General features: G+C 33.9%; 1 protein-coding gene across 3 annotated transcripts in view; it reads left to right on the top strand.

The window, feature by feature from the left end:
* The window catches only part of LOC140450227 (luciferin 4-monooxygenase-like), a 95319-nt gene extending 80546 nt beyond the window's left edge, over nt 1-14773 (top strand). For all 3 annotated transcript variants that reach the window (XM_072543733.1, XM_072543732.1, XM_072543734.1), the window contains 2 exons: nt 5055-5300; nt 14431-14773. In XM_072543733.1, the coding sequence (XP_072399834.1) occupies nt 5055-5300; nt 14431-14703 (519 nt within the window). In that variant the 3' untranslated portion in view covers nt 14704-14773. The remainder of the gene's footprint in view (nt 1-5054; nt 5301-14430) is intronic.
* The last annotated feature ends 1535 nt before the right edge of the window (nt 14774-16308 follow it).

Below are 16308 nucleotides of genomic sequence, written 5' to 3'. Positions count from 1 at the left end.
CCGTCTTCTACCGAAGGTTGGCGACCATCAAACGATAGGTTTCTCTGTTTTGTGCCGTATGTATTATGTTCGCAGCTTCTGGTATTTGAAACCATTCTCTCAAATTTCTCAGCCATGATTTCTTCTTTCTGCAAGAACCTCTTCTAACTTCAATCTTGCCTTCCACGATAAGCTGTAGCAGACTGTACTTATCATTACGGAACACATGGCCCAGGTATGACGCTTTCCTCCTTTTAATAGTTGTTAACAATTGCATCTCTTTACCCATTCGTCTTAATACCTCTGTGTTGGTCACTCTGTCTGTCCAAGGTATTCTCAGTATGCGTCGATACAGCCACATTTCTAAAGCCGCTAACTTCTTTATATTTGCTGCTGTTAACGTCCACCCTTCAACTCCGTAAAGTAGCGTAGAGAGTACGTGGCATTTCGTGGCGCGCCATCGAAGGTTAACGCTTAGGTGGCGGTTGCTTAAGAGCTTTCTCATTTTGATGAATTTGGATCTTGCTATTTCATTTCGGATCTTAATTTCTACATCTGGGTCCCACTTATCATTTACTGTATATCCCAGATATTTAAATCGGTGTACTCTTTCAATACGTTCGGCTTCAATATTCAGGTCGATATGTTGAATGTTCTTTTTACTGATCACCATAAATTTAATTTTCTTTCTATTGATCTTCAGTCCAAATTGGTTGCCAGTTGTATTTACTCTATTTAGCATCATCTGTAAATCTTCGATGTTATCGGCCAGTATAACAGTATTATCTGCATATTGAAAATTACTTATTGGTACGCCATTAATCGTGATGCCCTCGTTGTACTCTTCCAGTGCCTCTAGAAATATTTGTTCCGTGTACAGGTTGAGAAGCAGTGGCGAAAGAATACAGCCCTGTCTAACCCCTCTCGAAATGGTTACGTTTTTACTCACCATATGTCCATTCTTCATGTGGGCTGTTTGATTCCAATATATATTTTTTATACTCTGGATGTCCTTAGTGTCAAGTCCTGTAAGATGTAATAGTTCTATGAGTTTGTCATGTTTGATAGTATCGAATGCTTTCTCATAGTCGATAAAACACGCGTAAACATCTTTCTGTTGATCCAGACATTTTTGAATCAAGACTTGTATTGCAAAGAGCGGCTCTCGAGTTCCAAAACCGCATCTAAAACCGAACGGTGTTTTACTTATGCTGTGTTCTAATTTTCCTCGTATTCTGGAATGTATAATACGCAAGAATACTTTAAAGGTGTGACTCATTAAACTTATAATGCGATATTCACTACACGTCTTAGAATTCGATTTCTTGGGAAGGGGCACAAATGTAGATTTTAACCAGTCCGATGGAATTTGATCAGTATGGTATATCTTATTAAACAGTTCTAATACTACATTCAGGTTGTTCTCGTTAAAAACTCTAAAAAATTCGACTGGTATTTCATCGCATCCTGTTACTTTCCCATCTTTCGTTTGATCTATAGCTTTTATCACCTCACTTTTTAATATTTTTGGTCCATTCAGATCAAGAGTGTTCGTAGGAATATGACGATAATCCGTAAACAAATATTTTATGTAATTTGCCCAAGTCTGTAACTGTTCTTCTTTATCTACAATAAGCTTGTTGTTCTCGTCTATTAACCTACCAAACTGTTTTTTCTTGTAAGTATAAGTAAACTTATTGATTTTTTTATGCATATTAAAACTATCATGTCTTCCTTCTAGCTCTTCTATCTCTTGACATTTTTCTTGTAACAATTTCTCTTTGGATTCTTTTATCTTTCTGCTTACAAGTTCTATCCAGTTCTTTATATTGTTTGGGATTATTCTTATTTTCCCTTCTTCTGTCCATAAGGTGTAATATTTCATCTGTCATCCATTCGTTCTTCTTCTTCCGCTCGTAGTCACCAATAACTTCTTTCGCACCGTTGCATATGGCGTTCCTTAACTTGATCCAATCTCTTTCAATATCATCAGTATTGTTACGGAATCGTTTGTTAATTGTTATAAAGTCTATCTGATCTCTAACGATATACCCAGTCCTGTCCTGTGGTGACCTCCAAGTGTACAATCTTCTTAATGGTAACTTAAACCAAGTATTAGTGATAATTAAGTTTTTCTCCTGGCAAAACTGTATTAGTCGATCACCTCGCTCATTTCTTGTTCCCAACCCATACTTACCAACTACTTCACTGACTTCGCATTTTCCTACTTTGGAGTTAAATCCCCCATTACCATGGTTATGTCTTGTTTCTTTAGGTTTTTTATGATTTCGTCTAATTGTTCGTAAAACTCTTTAACTTCGTCATCAGTACTCTCAGATGTGGGAGCATAAACCTGAATTATATTTATGTCTAGAGGGTGCGCACTTATCTGGATCAACATGTAGCGTTCTGAATATGGAATAAAAATTTTTATATGTTTTTTGATTTTATTATTTACTAGAACCGCTACTCCATGCCTATGGTTGACATCTTCTTCTCTGCTGCCTGAAAAAAATATTGTTGCATCCTCCTTCTCGCACTTACCATTACCTGGCCATCTTATTTCACTCAACCCTAGAATATCAATTTTGAGCCTCTTCGTTTCATTAATTGCGTTGTTTAGTTTTCCAGTCTGATAAAAAATTCTTACGTTCCATGTAGCTATCTTAACAGTATTTTTTCTGATATTTTTATTTGTTTTATCCAGTCGCATATTTTCCACGCAAGGCCTGGTACTCACCGTTGCGTGGCCGGTCTCCGATTTCACATCGTCCAGCCCGGGAACTCGACGACGCCGGTTGCTAATCGGGTCGCATGGCATATCATCTTTAAATCTCCTACTCGTCATGATGGTTTTACTAGGGATATATAATGTGGTAGTCATCCCGTGGATTTTCACATCCTTATGCCGTTGACTACTTAATAGTTCCTCCGCCTTCGAAGCCGATTTTTCAACTCCAGGACAAAAGAGTGTCCTACCACTTACCAACTCATCCGCCCGAAGCCGTTGGTCAGCAAGTGGGAGATCGCTTATACCGGCAATCACTCGGAGAAATTGAGGAATTTAGGAGTGTGTGAATGGCGACCTCTTCCACAAACACGGTCAAGAGGACTCATCCGACACTTGGCAATCACTCGGTGAAATTTTTGCCATATCTGGCTACCCTCACTTAGTTTAGTCTGCAGACCAATGCAGTTGCCCGGGGTGTGGAACGTGGAGCCATAAGTGAGAGTTAGGTGTCTTATGAGGACCAGTTATCAAGAACCATCTCCCGTCTATGACGCTTGATGTGGTCCTTTCAATAAAAGGTACTACCTCTATAACACAACCCTACACCCCACCTATAAATATCTTATACAGGACATAAAGCTTTTAGCTGGACATAAGTAATATACATTGAGGTAATTGTGGCAACTGAGTTTTCTCAAACCGACTGCTGTCGTCAAGGCCACATTGCCATAGAAGTTTTAACCCTTAGTATTAATTAAAATTCTTTTGGGTGTATATGAAGGGAGTTAATTCTGCTACGTTAATCTAAGTAAATAACTTAAAGTTATTGCAATGCAGTTAAAAACCTTTGAAAATTTTTATTGTGGGTTATGCCCAGTGAAAAACGAAAAAGCATTATTCTTAACCTAGTTAAGCATAACTAAATAATTCATTTAAAGAAATTGAAAAACAAATAATACATTCTACTGTATAAAATAACAAGTAAACAAAATAAAAGGTTCAAATGTACCAACTTCTTTTGCAAGACAATAACCTAGTCTATTACAAAATACTTACATGCATTTCTTATTTTATTTTCTAAACAAACTAGATTATGTGCCATCTCGAGATTGTTGCCGTAGATGGTGGAATTAATATGTCCTCAAAAAATAAATCCAAGGGAGGTCTCGCAGGCCATTTAATTGGGCTTGTTCCGCTTACATTGCAATTCTGAAAAATTGTGTTTAAGTAATTTTTCACGATACGAGCATTATGAACGAAACAGCAATCCTGTTGTTATCAGACATCTTCTAACCGTACCTCTGGGAGATTCTAAATAGCTGGAATAATCTTATCTTGTAAAAGAGCAAGATATTTAGCGGAATTCAAAACTCCCTTAATGAAAAATGGACCAATTACATGGTCACTTAAAATGCCGGTCCACACATTAAGTTTTTTAGGGCGTTGGGTCCGATGTACAATACTTTGATGTTTGTTTTCCTGAGAAATCCAAGGATTGTGATGACCCCGTACTGAAAATGACGATTCATCGGCGAAAAGAATATTTTTTATAAAATTATCATTTTTATGAAATGCATTCATTGCAGTTTCACCAAACACCATTCTACGAAGTTGATATCCAGAAAATAATTAAAGAGTATTTGAATATTTAAAATATTTCTTAAAGCCATATTGCTTTAAAACTTTTAGTGGTTCTGGAGTTATCCATCTCGATGGTAGCACAAATAGTTTCATCTCTCCTTTCGATTTCCTGCTGTCTTTCCAGGGATATATCTTCTCTTTTGTGACATTTTGTACAACCAGAATCGAACAGCTCGTCGTATATCGCTCTTCGCTGGTTTACGTTGGCAAAGGGAAACAGAAAATCGATATTAACGATCAGAAAAGAGACAGCGGTTGGCAGCCCACGTTACTGTGAAATTAGTAAATATTTGCTTTTTGATAAATGCACTTGATCTACCCCAAAATGTAGTTGGACTATTCCGATTGTAAGTATTAACGGTTAAGTCTGTTATGCGCCATTAATGTTGGCGGTAAAAATTTTGGGTAATTTACACAGTGATAAAAATTCCAACACAACTTTGTTAGACCACCCCACAGTAAAATTACCACAACATTGACCGTACCTCGTATCTTTGCAGATAAATACACAAGATGTTTATTAAAAATATCAGAAAAACTCATGGATATTTACAGTTTGTGTAATAAAATCCTGTATACTAACGCGTATGCTAGTTTTTTACATTTATATAAAAAGTATGTAAATGATACAAAAAATTTAATGTCTTTCATATACTTAATAACAATTTCAGCAATCCTTTTGTGTATTTGTTTTTGATTTTAGGTTGTTGATTTCTATACAGGAAAAAATTGCGGGCCGAATGAAGAAGGCGAGCTTAGAATTAAATCAGAGTTTCTTATGAGTGGATATCATAATCACGATACTTCAGATACTTTCGATAGTGAGGGTTGGATGAAAACTGGTGATATCGTTACCTATGACGAGGATGGTTGTTTTTATATCAAAGACAGAATAAAAGAAATGATAAAGTACAAAGGATGGCACATTGCACCTGCTATGCTAGAACAAGTACGTAATCAATATCTTAAAGGGTTTATCTCTTTTGAGTACAGACAAAATTTTGAGATAAATATTCATTACCGCTATCAATTAAGTGCTTTGCTTTCTGCAGTAGGCTCCTCCTACACGTGCTTGTTTTTTGTTAGTATTATTTTTTTTTGCTTACTTGTGCCGCTTTGTAAGTCGCCTTTTTATAATTTTTTTGGTGGTCGATGCCGTTTTTTGTTTGTTTTATATTTTTTGGAAAACTTCGTTATATGCTTGACATTGGCCAATTTTTTTTACGAATAGCGAAGTACCTTAGCAGACAAATATATAATATCCACTAGGAAACTAAGTTCCCGTAGCTGGCTGTATACCATGTATCACAAAAAAATTTTCTTTAGAATTTTTAGTTGGAAGGTGTTCTTTAAGTTTACTGGAATTAAATTCTAAAAAAGGAGATCTGTAAACATTATAGCAAGCTCAACTATATATATATATTGTAAACTTAAGGTAACGTATGACTCTCTACTTGATTCCATAGGCTTTCATAACTTAAATAACCTTTTGAATGATGTTCAGGACAGATTGGACAATGTAACTTCTACCAAATTCAACAAACTTAAATCAAAATTAAACAATTTCATTAAAAATAAAACCCAATTCATCAAATCATAACAGTAACAACACTAAATTTTCTAATTTCTCTTTTCATCCAAGATTAAAAAATCTCTCTTCAGTTTCCTTTGACAATAATGAACTCTACCTACTAAATCTAGGCCTCAAATACTCCATTCCTAGTAAGGTCTTTGAAAAAGACCTTCAGAGTCTCTCCATTGAGCTAGACATTATCATCCAAAATCTCTCTGTTCCTTTAAATCAAAAAACTTCAATCAGAAACTCTTGTTTTGATACTATTAACAAATTCAAAAATAAAAACTCTTTATCTAATTCTTTAAGTCTTTAATACCAACACCCCCTCATCTATCAACCTTTCTTCCACTCACAACAATAGTCATTTAACATCCAACTTTCCCAAATTTTCCCATAACAAACGTAATGAACATTTAAATACCCTCAAATCCATCAAAACAAAAATCAAATCCAACAATCTAATCATCATCAAAGCTGACAAAGGTAACTGTGTAGTGATCTTAGATCAATCTTCATACAATGATAAAGTCTCTACTTTCCTTAATAATAATAACTTCACTCCACTCACAACAGATCCCTCAAAAAAGTTTATAAACAAATTAAAAGATAACATCAAACATTTTACATATTTTTTCTCAGAACACTTTGCACCATATTACAAACTTCCAAGCAACCCTTTAACACCCAGATTGTATGGTTTACCTAAGATACACAAGGAGGGCATTCCTATTCGTCCAGTTGTTAGTTTCCATCTTATCAAAATTCATATTGAATCTTATTAACAACATGACGAACTTTACCCCTCGATTCTTAGTCATAAATACTAGTCATCTAGTCAATAACCTACAACAGATCAATCTTGACCCCAACATTACTATGCTCTCATTTGATGTCAGCAATCTATTTATCTCTGTCCCCAAACAAGAAACAATTAATCTAGTTCACTCTCTTCTAAAAACCAATTCCATCAGCCTGTCTACTATAAACTCCATTATCCAACTATTGCAACTTTGCTTAGACCAAGATTTCTTTGTTTTAACAACAAATATTATAGACAACCTGACGGCTTAGCCATGGATCTCTTCCCTCTATTAGCTGATGTATTTATGGATCATTTAGAATCCACACAGATTATGAAAAACCCTGAAATACTCTATTGGTTTCGATATGTTGACGACTGTTTAGTCTTCATTTCAGGTAACTCCAATTTAGCTGAACTATTACCCAATTCAGCATAACTATTATTTTCTAAAATTAATTAAATCCACCCCAACATCAAGTTCATCATGAAACTAGAATCATCCATGTCAATCAATTTTTTTGATCTCACCATTACCAGACTAAATGACCACTTCGACTTCAGTATCTATAGGAAACCCACACAGACTGACCGTGTAATACCATTCTCATCTAACCATCCCATGTCTCATAAATATGCAGCTTTTCATAGTTACATCCATCGCCTGGAGACCATTTCACTCTCCCACTCAAACTACAAAAAAGAACTCAACATTATCAAACAAATAGCAGTCAACAACGATTATGATCACAACATCGTCAATAAACTCATCCATAGAAGACTGCAGTTCCTGCAGGAGACTGCGTTCCCCAGAGACCCTACCACCAAACCCAAGTATGTTTCACTTCCATACCATCATGAGAGTCTTTCTGGAGATATTCGAAATCTAATCAAACGTCCAGTTGAAAATGTCCATGTTTCTTTTAAAGTACCCCATAACTTGGGTCAGTATATATCCAATTCCAAAGACTCCATTAATTATATGAACCATAGTGGTGTTTATAGACTCAAATGTTCTGATTGTGATGCCACCTAAATAGGAAGAACATGTAGATCATTGTCTTCACGCTCTTTAGAGCACACAAAAAGAGAAAACACTTCCACTTTCTCTCAACATCTTAAAGAACATAACCACACCCTCAGTATCCCAGAAGACGTTTCACTTATTCATAATATCACTCAAAAAAACTTTCTCAAACTAGACTTATATGAAGACCTAGAAATTATTAAAGAAAAACCGAGAAGACCAAATTGTGTTAATCGCCATGTCTCATTCAATCGAGACTTTCTTCCGCTCCATCGTCAACTATTCTCATAACCCACATTCTTACTTTACTTCTTCATTAGAATTCGATTTTTCGTTCTTCTTCTATCACCTATTAATCCTCCTTAGTCCTATCAAACGTTTTCAATATAACCAACTCCCCCCCTTTCCTCACTTCTTTCTAGGAATCTAAGCGCCAAGTCTGACCCCACACCTAATATCCTCCATGCTCCTTTTCTACAAACTAAATTCAGAGCTAAATATTTCACTTCCTCTTCAAAATTTTATCATTACCATACATCTTTATCTACTTACACACATATCATCACATTTTCATACTGTTTTCATTACACTTTATTTTACTTATCCACTTTCCCTCAAGGTTTGGTTCCGGATCTCTGGGGACTTCAGCCTCTTGTAGGGTCTTTTCTCCTTTCACAATAATATTAAAACATCACATAACTTTAGTAAATTTAACAGAGCCACCTTAAAATCCAACTACTCTTGCAGTTTTTACATATCGTTACAATACACACCAAAAGCCTATTAACTTCATCTACCTACCTTAAACCCAAACTTATAACTCATCCTTTTTATTTCTCAGGTACCCAATGTTCCTTTTAACATGTAGGGCCTTTTTCTTTTTCTTAAGTTATAACTTGAGCAATGTTTGAACAATATTATACCAAACCACCTATCATCCATCAATTTTCTGTTTATATTGCATACTAGTCAACACACAAACAACTTACCATCTCTATCCTTCAAACCGAACCAGTAATTTATGTTCATGAACTTATAACTTAAAAAATCTATTATATTTACCAGGTACCAAATGTTGTTTTCTGACATAGGGGGCCTTCCATGCTTAAGTTGTAAGTTAAGCAATACATGAACATTACATTACAAAAACATTCTTTTCATATTTAAATTTCATCTCAACAGTAAATTCAAACATATCATTTACTATATCACTCCTCAACAATAAATTTTATAGAACCATCTTCCTACATATGTCTTTTTCACTATTTCCTAGGTCCCAAAAGTTTTATAACATACAGGACCTGTTGTTAAAATCTTTACTTAAGAACAATCAAATTTAGACACATGTATTATAGTTGGTTGCCTATTGATACCTACAAAATTTCATGTATTCGAGTTTATCTAAATTAATTTATATAACAAATTTTTAAATGTTTTTCAACATAAATATAGGACAAATTCACATTACAGACTACAACATTGATGGTTGATACTGTTATGTTATTACAATTGTAATTTATTCAATTTTAAATAATGCTGACTTCTGTCATTTTAGACAACTACCGTAAGTTGCACTGACTGATTTGTTCCGATATCTCTCCTAACATGTGAATATTGTCATTCTTATCAGTTGTTATCAAAAGGTCCTCGAAGACACTTTGTCTCAGGACCAAGTAACCGATGTAGAGCCATACGTTGCCATGTTACCAATTTCAACGGTAACTTAGACATCTTAATTTTTAATAGTAGGTATATAATGTAACATATTTGTAAAATTATATCATTTAAAGGGATTTTACCCATATATTTTAGTGGCTCACAGCATGTGCACTTTGTAAGTATTAACCACATTTTGCATAACCTTAGTCAACATTTTAAACCTTACGTTCTTTTTAATTAAAGTGGTTAATTACTTTCAGGTTACAGTGATGATGGAATTTACATTCCGAAAACGTTCTGTATTTGTGATATAGCTCGTTTGGGTGTTTTATTTATACCTTTTACTAAAAATTTTGAAATAAAAATTTTTTATTATTATTAGACATACCAGAAAAAAAAATTCTTTTTTTAACAAAAATATTTAGGTATTTTCCAAATGTGTGTGTATCCTTTTGGTTATTTGAACTTAGTATCTTTGGATAGAGCTACGTGCATATCTAGTCTTCTTAATGTTGTTTAAATGTTTTGTTATTTGAGCGGGGTATCTGGAGGAGTGAACATCGTTCACTAATGGACTCACACGAGCAACCAATCCAATATTATATCTTACTTCTTTGAACACCTTTAGTTAGATTTATTTAGAACTATAATAGATCCAGTTTTATTATGTTTCGCCTAATTAGCAGTAATAAAACATTAATGAACTAACATAAATTTCGAAAAGTGGTCTAGCCGGCTCTATCAGGCAACTAAGGTGTCGACAATATGTCTAGTTACCAACTACAGACACATTAATATTCTGAACAAACAATTATATCCTTAATCTGTGTTTCTGCTTTAGACTAAAGGGTGTTTTGTTTAGAGGTATAGAAATGTAAGTTGGTAACACTTTTTTAACTGTTGGCCATTTGACAGCTGTCAAGTTTGGTTTGATATTTCAGCATAACTAGACCAAATCCTGAACAACGCTTTCAAATTGTTTAAATTTATTTTGAAAAAATTGTGGTTGTGTTCAAAATATGTATCGCGCACTATGTCCATTTTATAGCCAACATAATAGTCCATCAGGGCAAGTAATTCGATTAACCATGGAACGTTTTTGCACCACGTTTACCTACTCTAAATAATAATATGCATCCACAGATACGTCGTACAGTGCGTACAGAAGAAGTTGTTGCTGCTGTAGAGAGTAGCATACACGAAGACCCGAATCAGTCTATCGTGCACAGCGGTTGGATACGTACCCATCGACTTTATGGAAGATTTTGCGGAAAGATCTCACTTTGCGTGCTTAAAAAATCCAACTCATGCAAGAATTAAAGGTACATCACCACGTAGATTCGTAGACTCGGAGAGTAGGTCCAAAACGAGATTGCCTTTGATTCCAATTTTCATAAGCGAATTTTTTTTAACGAAGAAGCTCACTTTTTGTTGAATGGCTATCTCAACAAAGAAAACTACTCTATTTGGAGTTAAGATCCTCAAATGTATGTTGAGAAACCATTACATTCAGAAAAACTGACTGTTTGGTGTGTTTTATGGTCTGGCGGAATCATTGGACCGTACTTCTTCAAAAACGATGGTGACCAGAACAATATAATCAACGGTGACCGCTGTAGAGCCATGATTAATTCCTTTTTTATTCCCCAATTGAACAAACATGATGTTCAGGAGCTGTTGTTTTAATAAGACGGCGCAACATGTCAAACAGCTCGTGCCACAATTGATTAATTGAAGGAAACATTTGGTAACCGCATAGTTTCAGGTTTGGGACCGTGAATTGGCCTCCAAGATCGTGCGATTTAACATTGCTAGACTATTTTATGTGGGAATATGTAAAGATGCTAGTCTACACCGATAAGCATAAATCGATTGACCATTCGCCGCGTTATTGCCAATATACTGCGACAAATATTGGAAAAAGTGATTGAAAATTGGACCTCCAGATTAGACTATTATCAGAGCCAGCCATGACGGTCATATACCAGATATCATATTCAAATTATAATGCCAAAAGTTTATCTTTCGAATAAATAAAATAAATTTCATGTCAATTGATAAAAATCATCTTTATTTTATTCCATTTTGAAGTTCTATACCTCTAAAAAACACCCTTTACATCGGCAGTAACGTATAGAATAATAATTCCACAGCTCAAATATCGATATGGCTTAAACTACAGATAATTTAACTTCTAGACAACCAAATTTGTATGTATCCAAAGAAAGACCAAGTGACAGTTATACATGCCAATGAAACCCTTTAATCACAGGACTACGTTAGAGCTATAGTCGATGCTATTGGACCCAAATAAATTACTTTTGCTATATCAAATAACCGGATATGTTATTGAAATTGCATCAAAATATTCAGACTGGGAACATTACCCTAAATATGCGCAGACTGGTATCTCCCACCAAAAAAATCGTCACATGAAATATTTCCCGAACCGTACCACTTGATATTAGAGAAAGTGCCATAAAAAATATTGGGCTTTACTAAGCTTTCCTAATGTGTTTTTTAAGAGCTGGTATCACAGAATTTAAGTATTCTCACATCCTTAGTTTTCAACGCCAAGTGTATGTCATTTCTACGACAGACCATTTTGGGTTACAAACTTCGATTGTAATACCTTCTAAAGGTAATACAAAAAAAAATTTATTTACAGAAAAAATTAAGATTTTTATCTGTAAACAATCAGGACACGTTGCTTCAAATTGACCTAATCTTCTAACAGTTAGTTTATCCCAAATTCGAAAATTAAATTCCGAACCACCCATTATGTCAATCCTTGTATTACACAACGCAAAATCGACAGAAATCTCAAATACTGCACAATATGACATAATTCCAGTACAAAAACCAGCCCTTAAAAACGAGGTCTCTCGGAAGTATTGACGGCAAATAATGAAAATAGTTCTCTGGCTGACACTGTGATTATGCCTCCACCTGTTTCACCTGCTGGTCATACACAGCATGACAAAAGTACCAAAAAAGGGAACAAACAAAAGAACAAAGAACAAACCCACCTATAGAAATTAGTCTACCTGAATAAATTAAAAAAGGTATAAAATAAGCATACAATCAAACATCAAATGCATTCATACTTTCACATGATAACTTAATAGCTTTTCTTGGGAAATATCGACCCTTGTATAGAAATATTGAAATTCACGAATGATATTAAATCTTCGCCTTTAAATTTACAAATTTTGTATCCATCTCTCCAAGAAAGGTCAATTAGAGATCGCACAGCAAGTATAGATGAAAAAATTAAACACCATCTTAAATCTGATGAAGCCAAATGTGTATCTAGCATCGATATATCTAATGATCTAAGTGAGAATGACAGTAACTCTGACGTATCTTAATCGTCTCAATAATCTTAAAAAGTCATTATACTAATCAGTAGAAATATTGATATTAATTCAGTGGAATGGTGACTGGTTTTTTCCATGTCTAGAACGTTGACAACAATTAATCTCAGATCACTGCTTGCTCCGATTTCCCCTACTTACAAGAGACTAATTTAAATATAGCACACAACCCTTATCTTGAGAACTACTCTAGCTATCATTTTATTAAACAACATTTAAAAGCCAGCGGCGGATCCTTCGTTAAAAAGCAACACTAGAAGCTTTAGCCGTAATTGCCTGGTGCCAGTTCCATTTCCGGCCACATTTCTAAAAGTTTCTCTGTCTTTTGCAATGTGGAATAATTCGTCTACAGTCATGTTTGTCCAGTCTCTAATATTTCGCATCCATGACTTCCTCTTTCTACTTATTCTCTTTTTGCTATCGACTCTACCCTGCATGATGACCTGCAGAAGACTATATTTATCATTCCTCAGTATGTGTCCAAGGTATGGACTCGTGCGTACTTTTATTGTTCTCAACAATTTTTTGTCTCGCCTCATCCTTCTCAGCACTTCCTCATTGGTGACCCTGGCAGTCCATGGAATTCTCAACATTCTCCGGTATATCCAACGCTCAAAGGCTTCAAGCTTCTTAACTATTTGCGCTTTTAATGTCCATGTTTCTACCCCGTACAATAGTTGCGATCAGACGTAACATTCAACAAACCTCAGTCTCAGCGCAGTATTCAGATTTTTGTTACAGAACAATTGCTTGAATTTTAAGAACGCTGCCCTTACCATTTCTATTCGTACCCTGATCTCTTGGTCTGGATCTAATTCTGTGTTGATGTAAGCTCCCAGATATTTATATTTTGTCACTCTCTCTATTTGCTGTCCACCTAAAGCTGACACTAAAGAGTTAGTTGTTCATTATTTATTGGACTCCTTGATACTATCATAAATTTGGTCTTATCTGTGTTGATGTCAAGTTCCATTTGAATGCATTCACTATTTATTGCATCTAGTAAAGTTTGTAGTTCTTCTATACTCTCAGCCATAATTACCGTGTCATCTGCAAATCTCATGGTGTTTATGATTTCTCCACCAATTCTTATTCCCTCTTTATCTTTATATTGGAATCAAAAAATATGTTTAAAAATGTCTCAATATAAACTGCAGTTATCATAGTGTTAGTAATTATCTACTATTTATTAAAATTTGTTGACAAACAAAGATTCCGTTTATCTCAAAACTTCGTTTTTGGGCTTAGGCCACTGTCGCTCTGATAGCTTTAATTGTGAATCAATTATATTGTAAGATTTAAATTAAAATACTAAGTTTAGAGTTTCCCCTTAACTCAAGTTAAGTTCTGATCCAGTAAAGACTAGATTTGTTATTTTATTGGATTTTATAATTAACTGCTCTCTTTACTAATCACATATATTGTGTGTTGGAGGATTGTTTATCCGTCTTTTCTTAATTATTTTGTTTTCAACCACTTGAAGCTAATGGTTTATTATTAGTTTTTTTTTGTATTTAACGATTTGTTAATGTTAAACTTAACAATTTAATACTTTTATTAACAAATTGCTTACTACAATTTTTTTAACAAATTGTGTCTAAAAAGTTAATTTTGTACATTCTCTATGCCATGTTTTTGTAGGTTATTATGACCCATCCGTTAGTGGCTCAAGTCGTAATAATTGGGATCCCTCACGATGCAGATGGCGACCATCCCATGGCTGTAATTATCCCAAAAGAATCTTTAACAGTACCTATAAACGAAGAAGACATCATTAAATTCGTAGAGGAAAGAGTCACAGATACAATGAGGCTTAGAGCAGGAGTAAAGTTTGTTAGTTCTATTCCTATGACTCCGTCGGGAAAAATAAGAAGAAGAGATGTAAAGAAAATGGTTTTAGACGGGGACCTTTAACAATATTTTAATTTTTTCTGATTTGTATTATTTGATAGTATTAATAATATTAATGACCTCAGTTATCAAAACAAAATCCTGATTTGGTGTTTATTTTTCTGCATATTCCTAAGAAAATCCTTTTCCTTTTTAAGATGGTTCTGAAGCTATACCCACGTGGTATGTTTTCATTGATACATATTTTATGGTGAGTAAACTACAACTAATTATAATGAAAGTTGCATTTTTATTTTCTTTTAAAACACAACAATTAATTATAAATAAAGTTTCATGTTTTATGTTCTTTTCGACGTTTTGATTATCAATCCGAAAATGGTTTTCAAAATAATTCTAAAATACAATTGTGAAAATTGATCTGTAACCTATAAATGTTGTTAACAATTAGGTGGTAGGAAAAATATAAATTTGTCAGTTGACTAACTTGTCGTCGGTAAACGTGTCAGTCATGTTTACACTTTTGGAGTTAAATGTTCTGAAATGTGTTGTTATACTCTCGGTTGATATCAAATACTCATCTTTTGTACTTGTGTTTTATATTATATTTGATTACAGATGATTGTCTCTGACCTGCAATTAACTTATTAGTAGATTCGCAAATCTGCGAAATGCATATATGCGAATATTATGCAAATATCTGGGGATTTTTCATATTTATACAAAAAATTGCATAAAATGCATAAACGTCAATTTATTTCGAATTGCAGATTTTAAATAATATCTATCTAACCGTAGATAATGGTATGACTAAATAACTGGAGATTCCAATGTTAATTTATATATCAATTTCAATATATCAGTCTTTAATATTAGGGGAAGTGCGGGTATTGCCGCCCACTTAAGCAATTTTTTAAATTTTTCATCGTGGGATGAAGCGCTTGAAGAACTGAAGACCTTAGAGCAACCATGGTACATGCCACAAAAGTAAGTTTTTGAGAAAATCAACTATGAACGTATTAATTAAATCATAAAATACCAAATGTAGAATAGAAATTCAGTAAATGATGTTATTTAAAAACTGTATATCTACCATCATTGAAATGCTAAGCTAATTTAAAAAAAAATCGTTTTTGCAGAAAAAAAATTTCGAAAAAGTGTGGCTTGCACCTTTATTACAAAAAAAATTTAAGAATATAACAAGTTGTAAACTAGGTATCATAATATAATAATAAAAATTATACATAATATTAAACGAGAGAAAACATAATAAATTGCAATTCTATACTTGTTGTAATCGGATTGTTTTAAAATCGCTTTAATTTTCATCCTCCAGATCGCTAAAGCGATCCAAATGTTCTGTCTCATTATCCATATTATTATCATTATCTGTTCATATATTTTCAACAACACCAATATCTCTATAGTTAATCTGTTAAATATGTAGTATAAGCATCGAAAGATTAGATTTTTTGGATTTAATGGAATGGGTGCATCATATTTAATTTTTAAATCTCTTACACTCAGGGTTACTGCACTTCTCACACCTCTCCTACTAATATTGGTAGATTTAAATTCTTCGTTCCAAAGATGTTTATAAAACATAACATTCGAAGGCTCTTAAATAAATTAAATGTACAGATTTTACTGAAGTTAAGCTTCTCTTTATTT

Source organism: Diabrotica undecimpunctata, chromosome 9 (genome assembly GCF_040954645.1).
Source record: "Diabrotica undecimpunctata isolate CICGRU chromosome 9, icDiaUnde3, whole genome shotgun sequence".
Lineage (NCBI taxonomy): Eukaryota > Metazoa > Arthropoda > Insecta > Coleoptera > Chrysomelidae > Diabrotica > Diabrotica undecimpunctata.
This window is presented reverse-complemented; position numbering and strand designations above follow the sequence as displayed.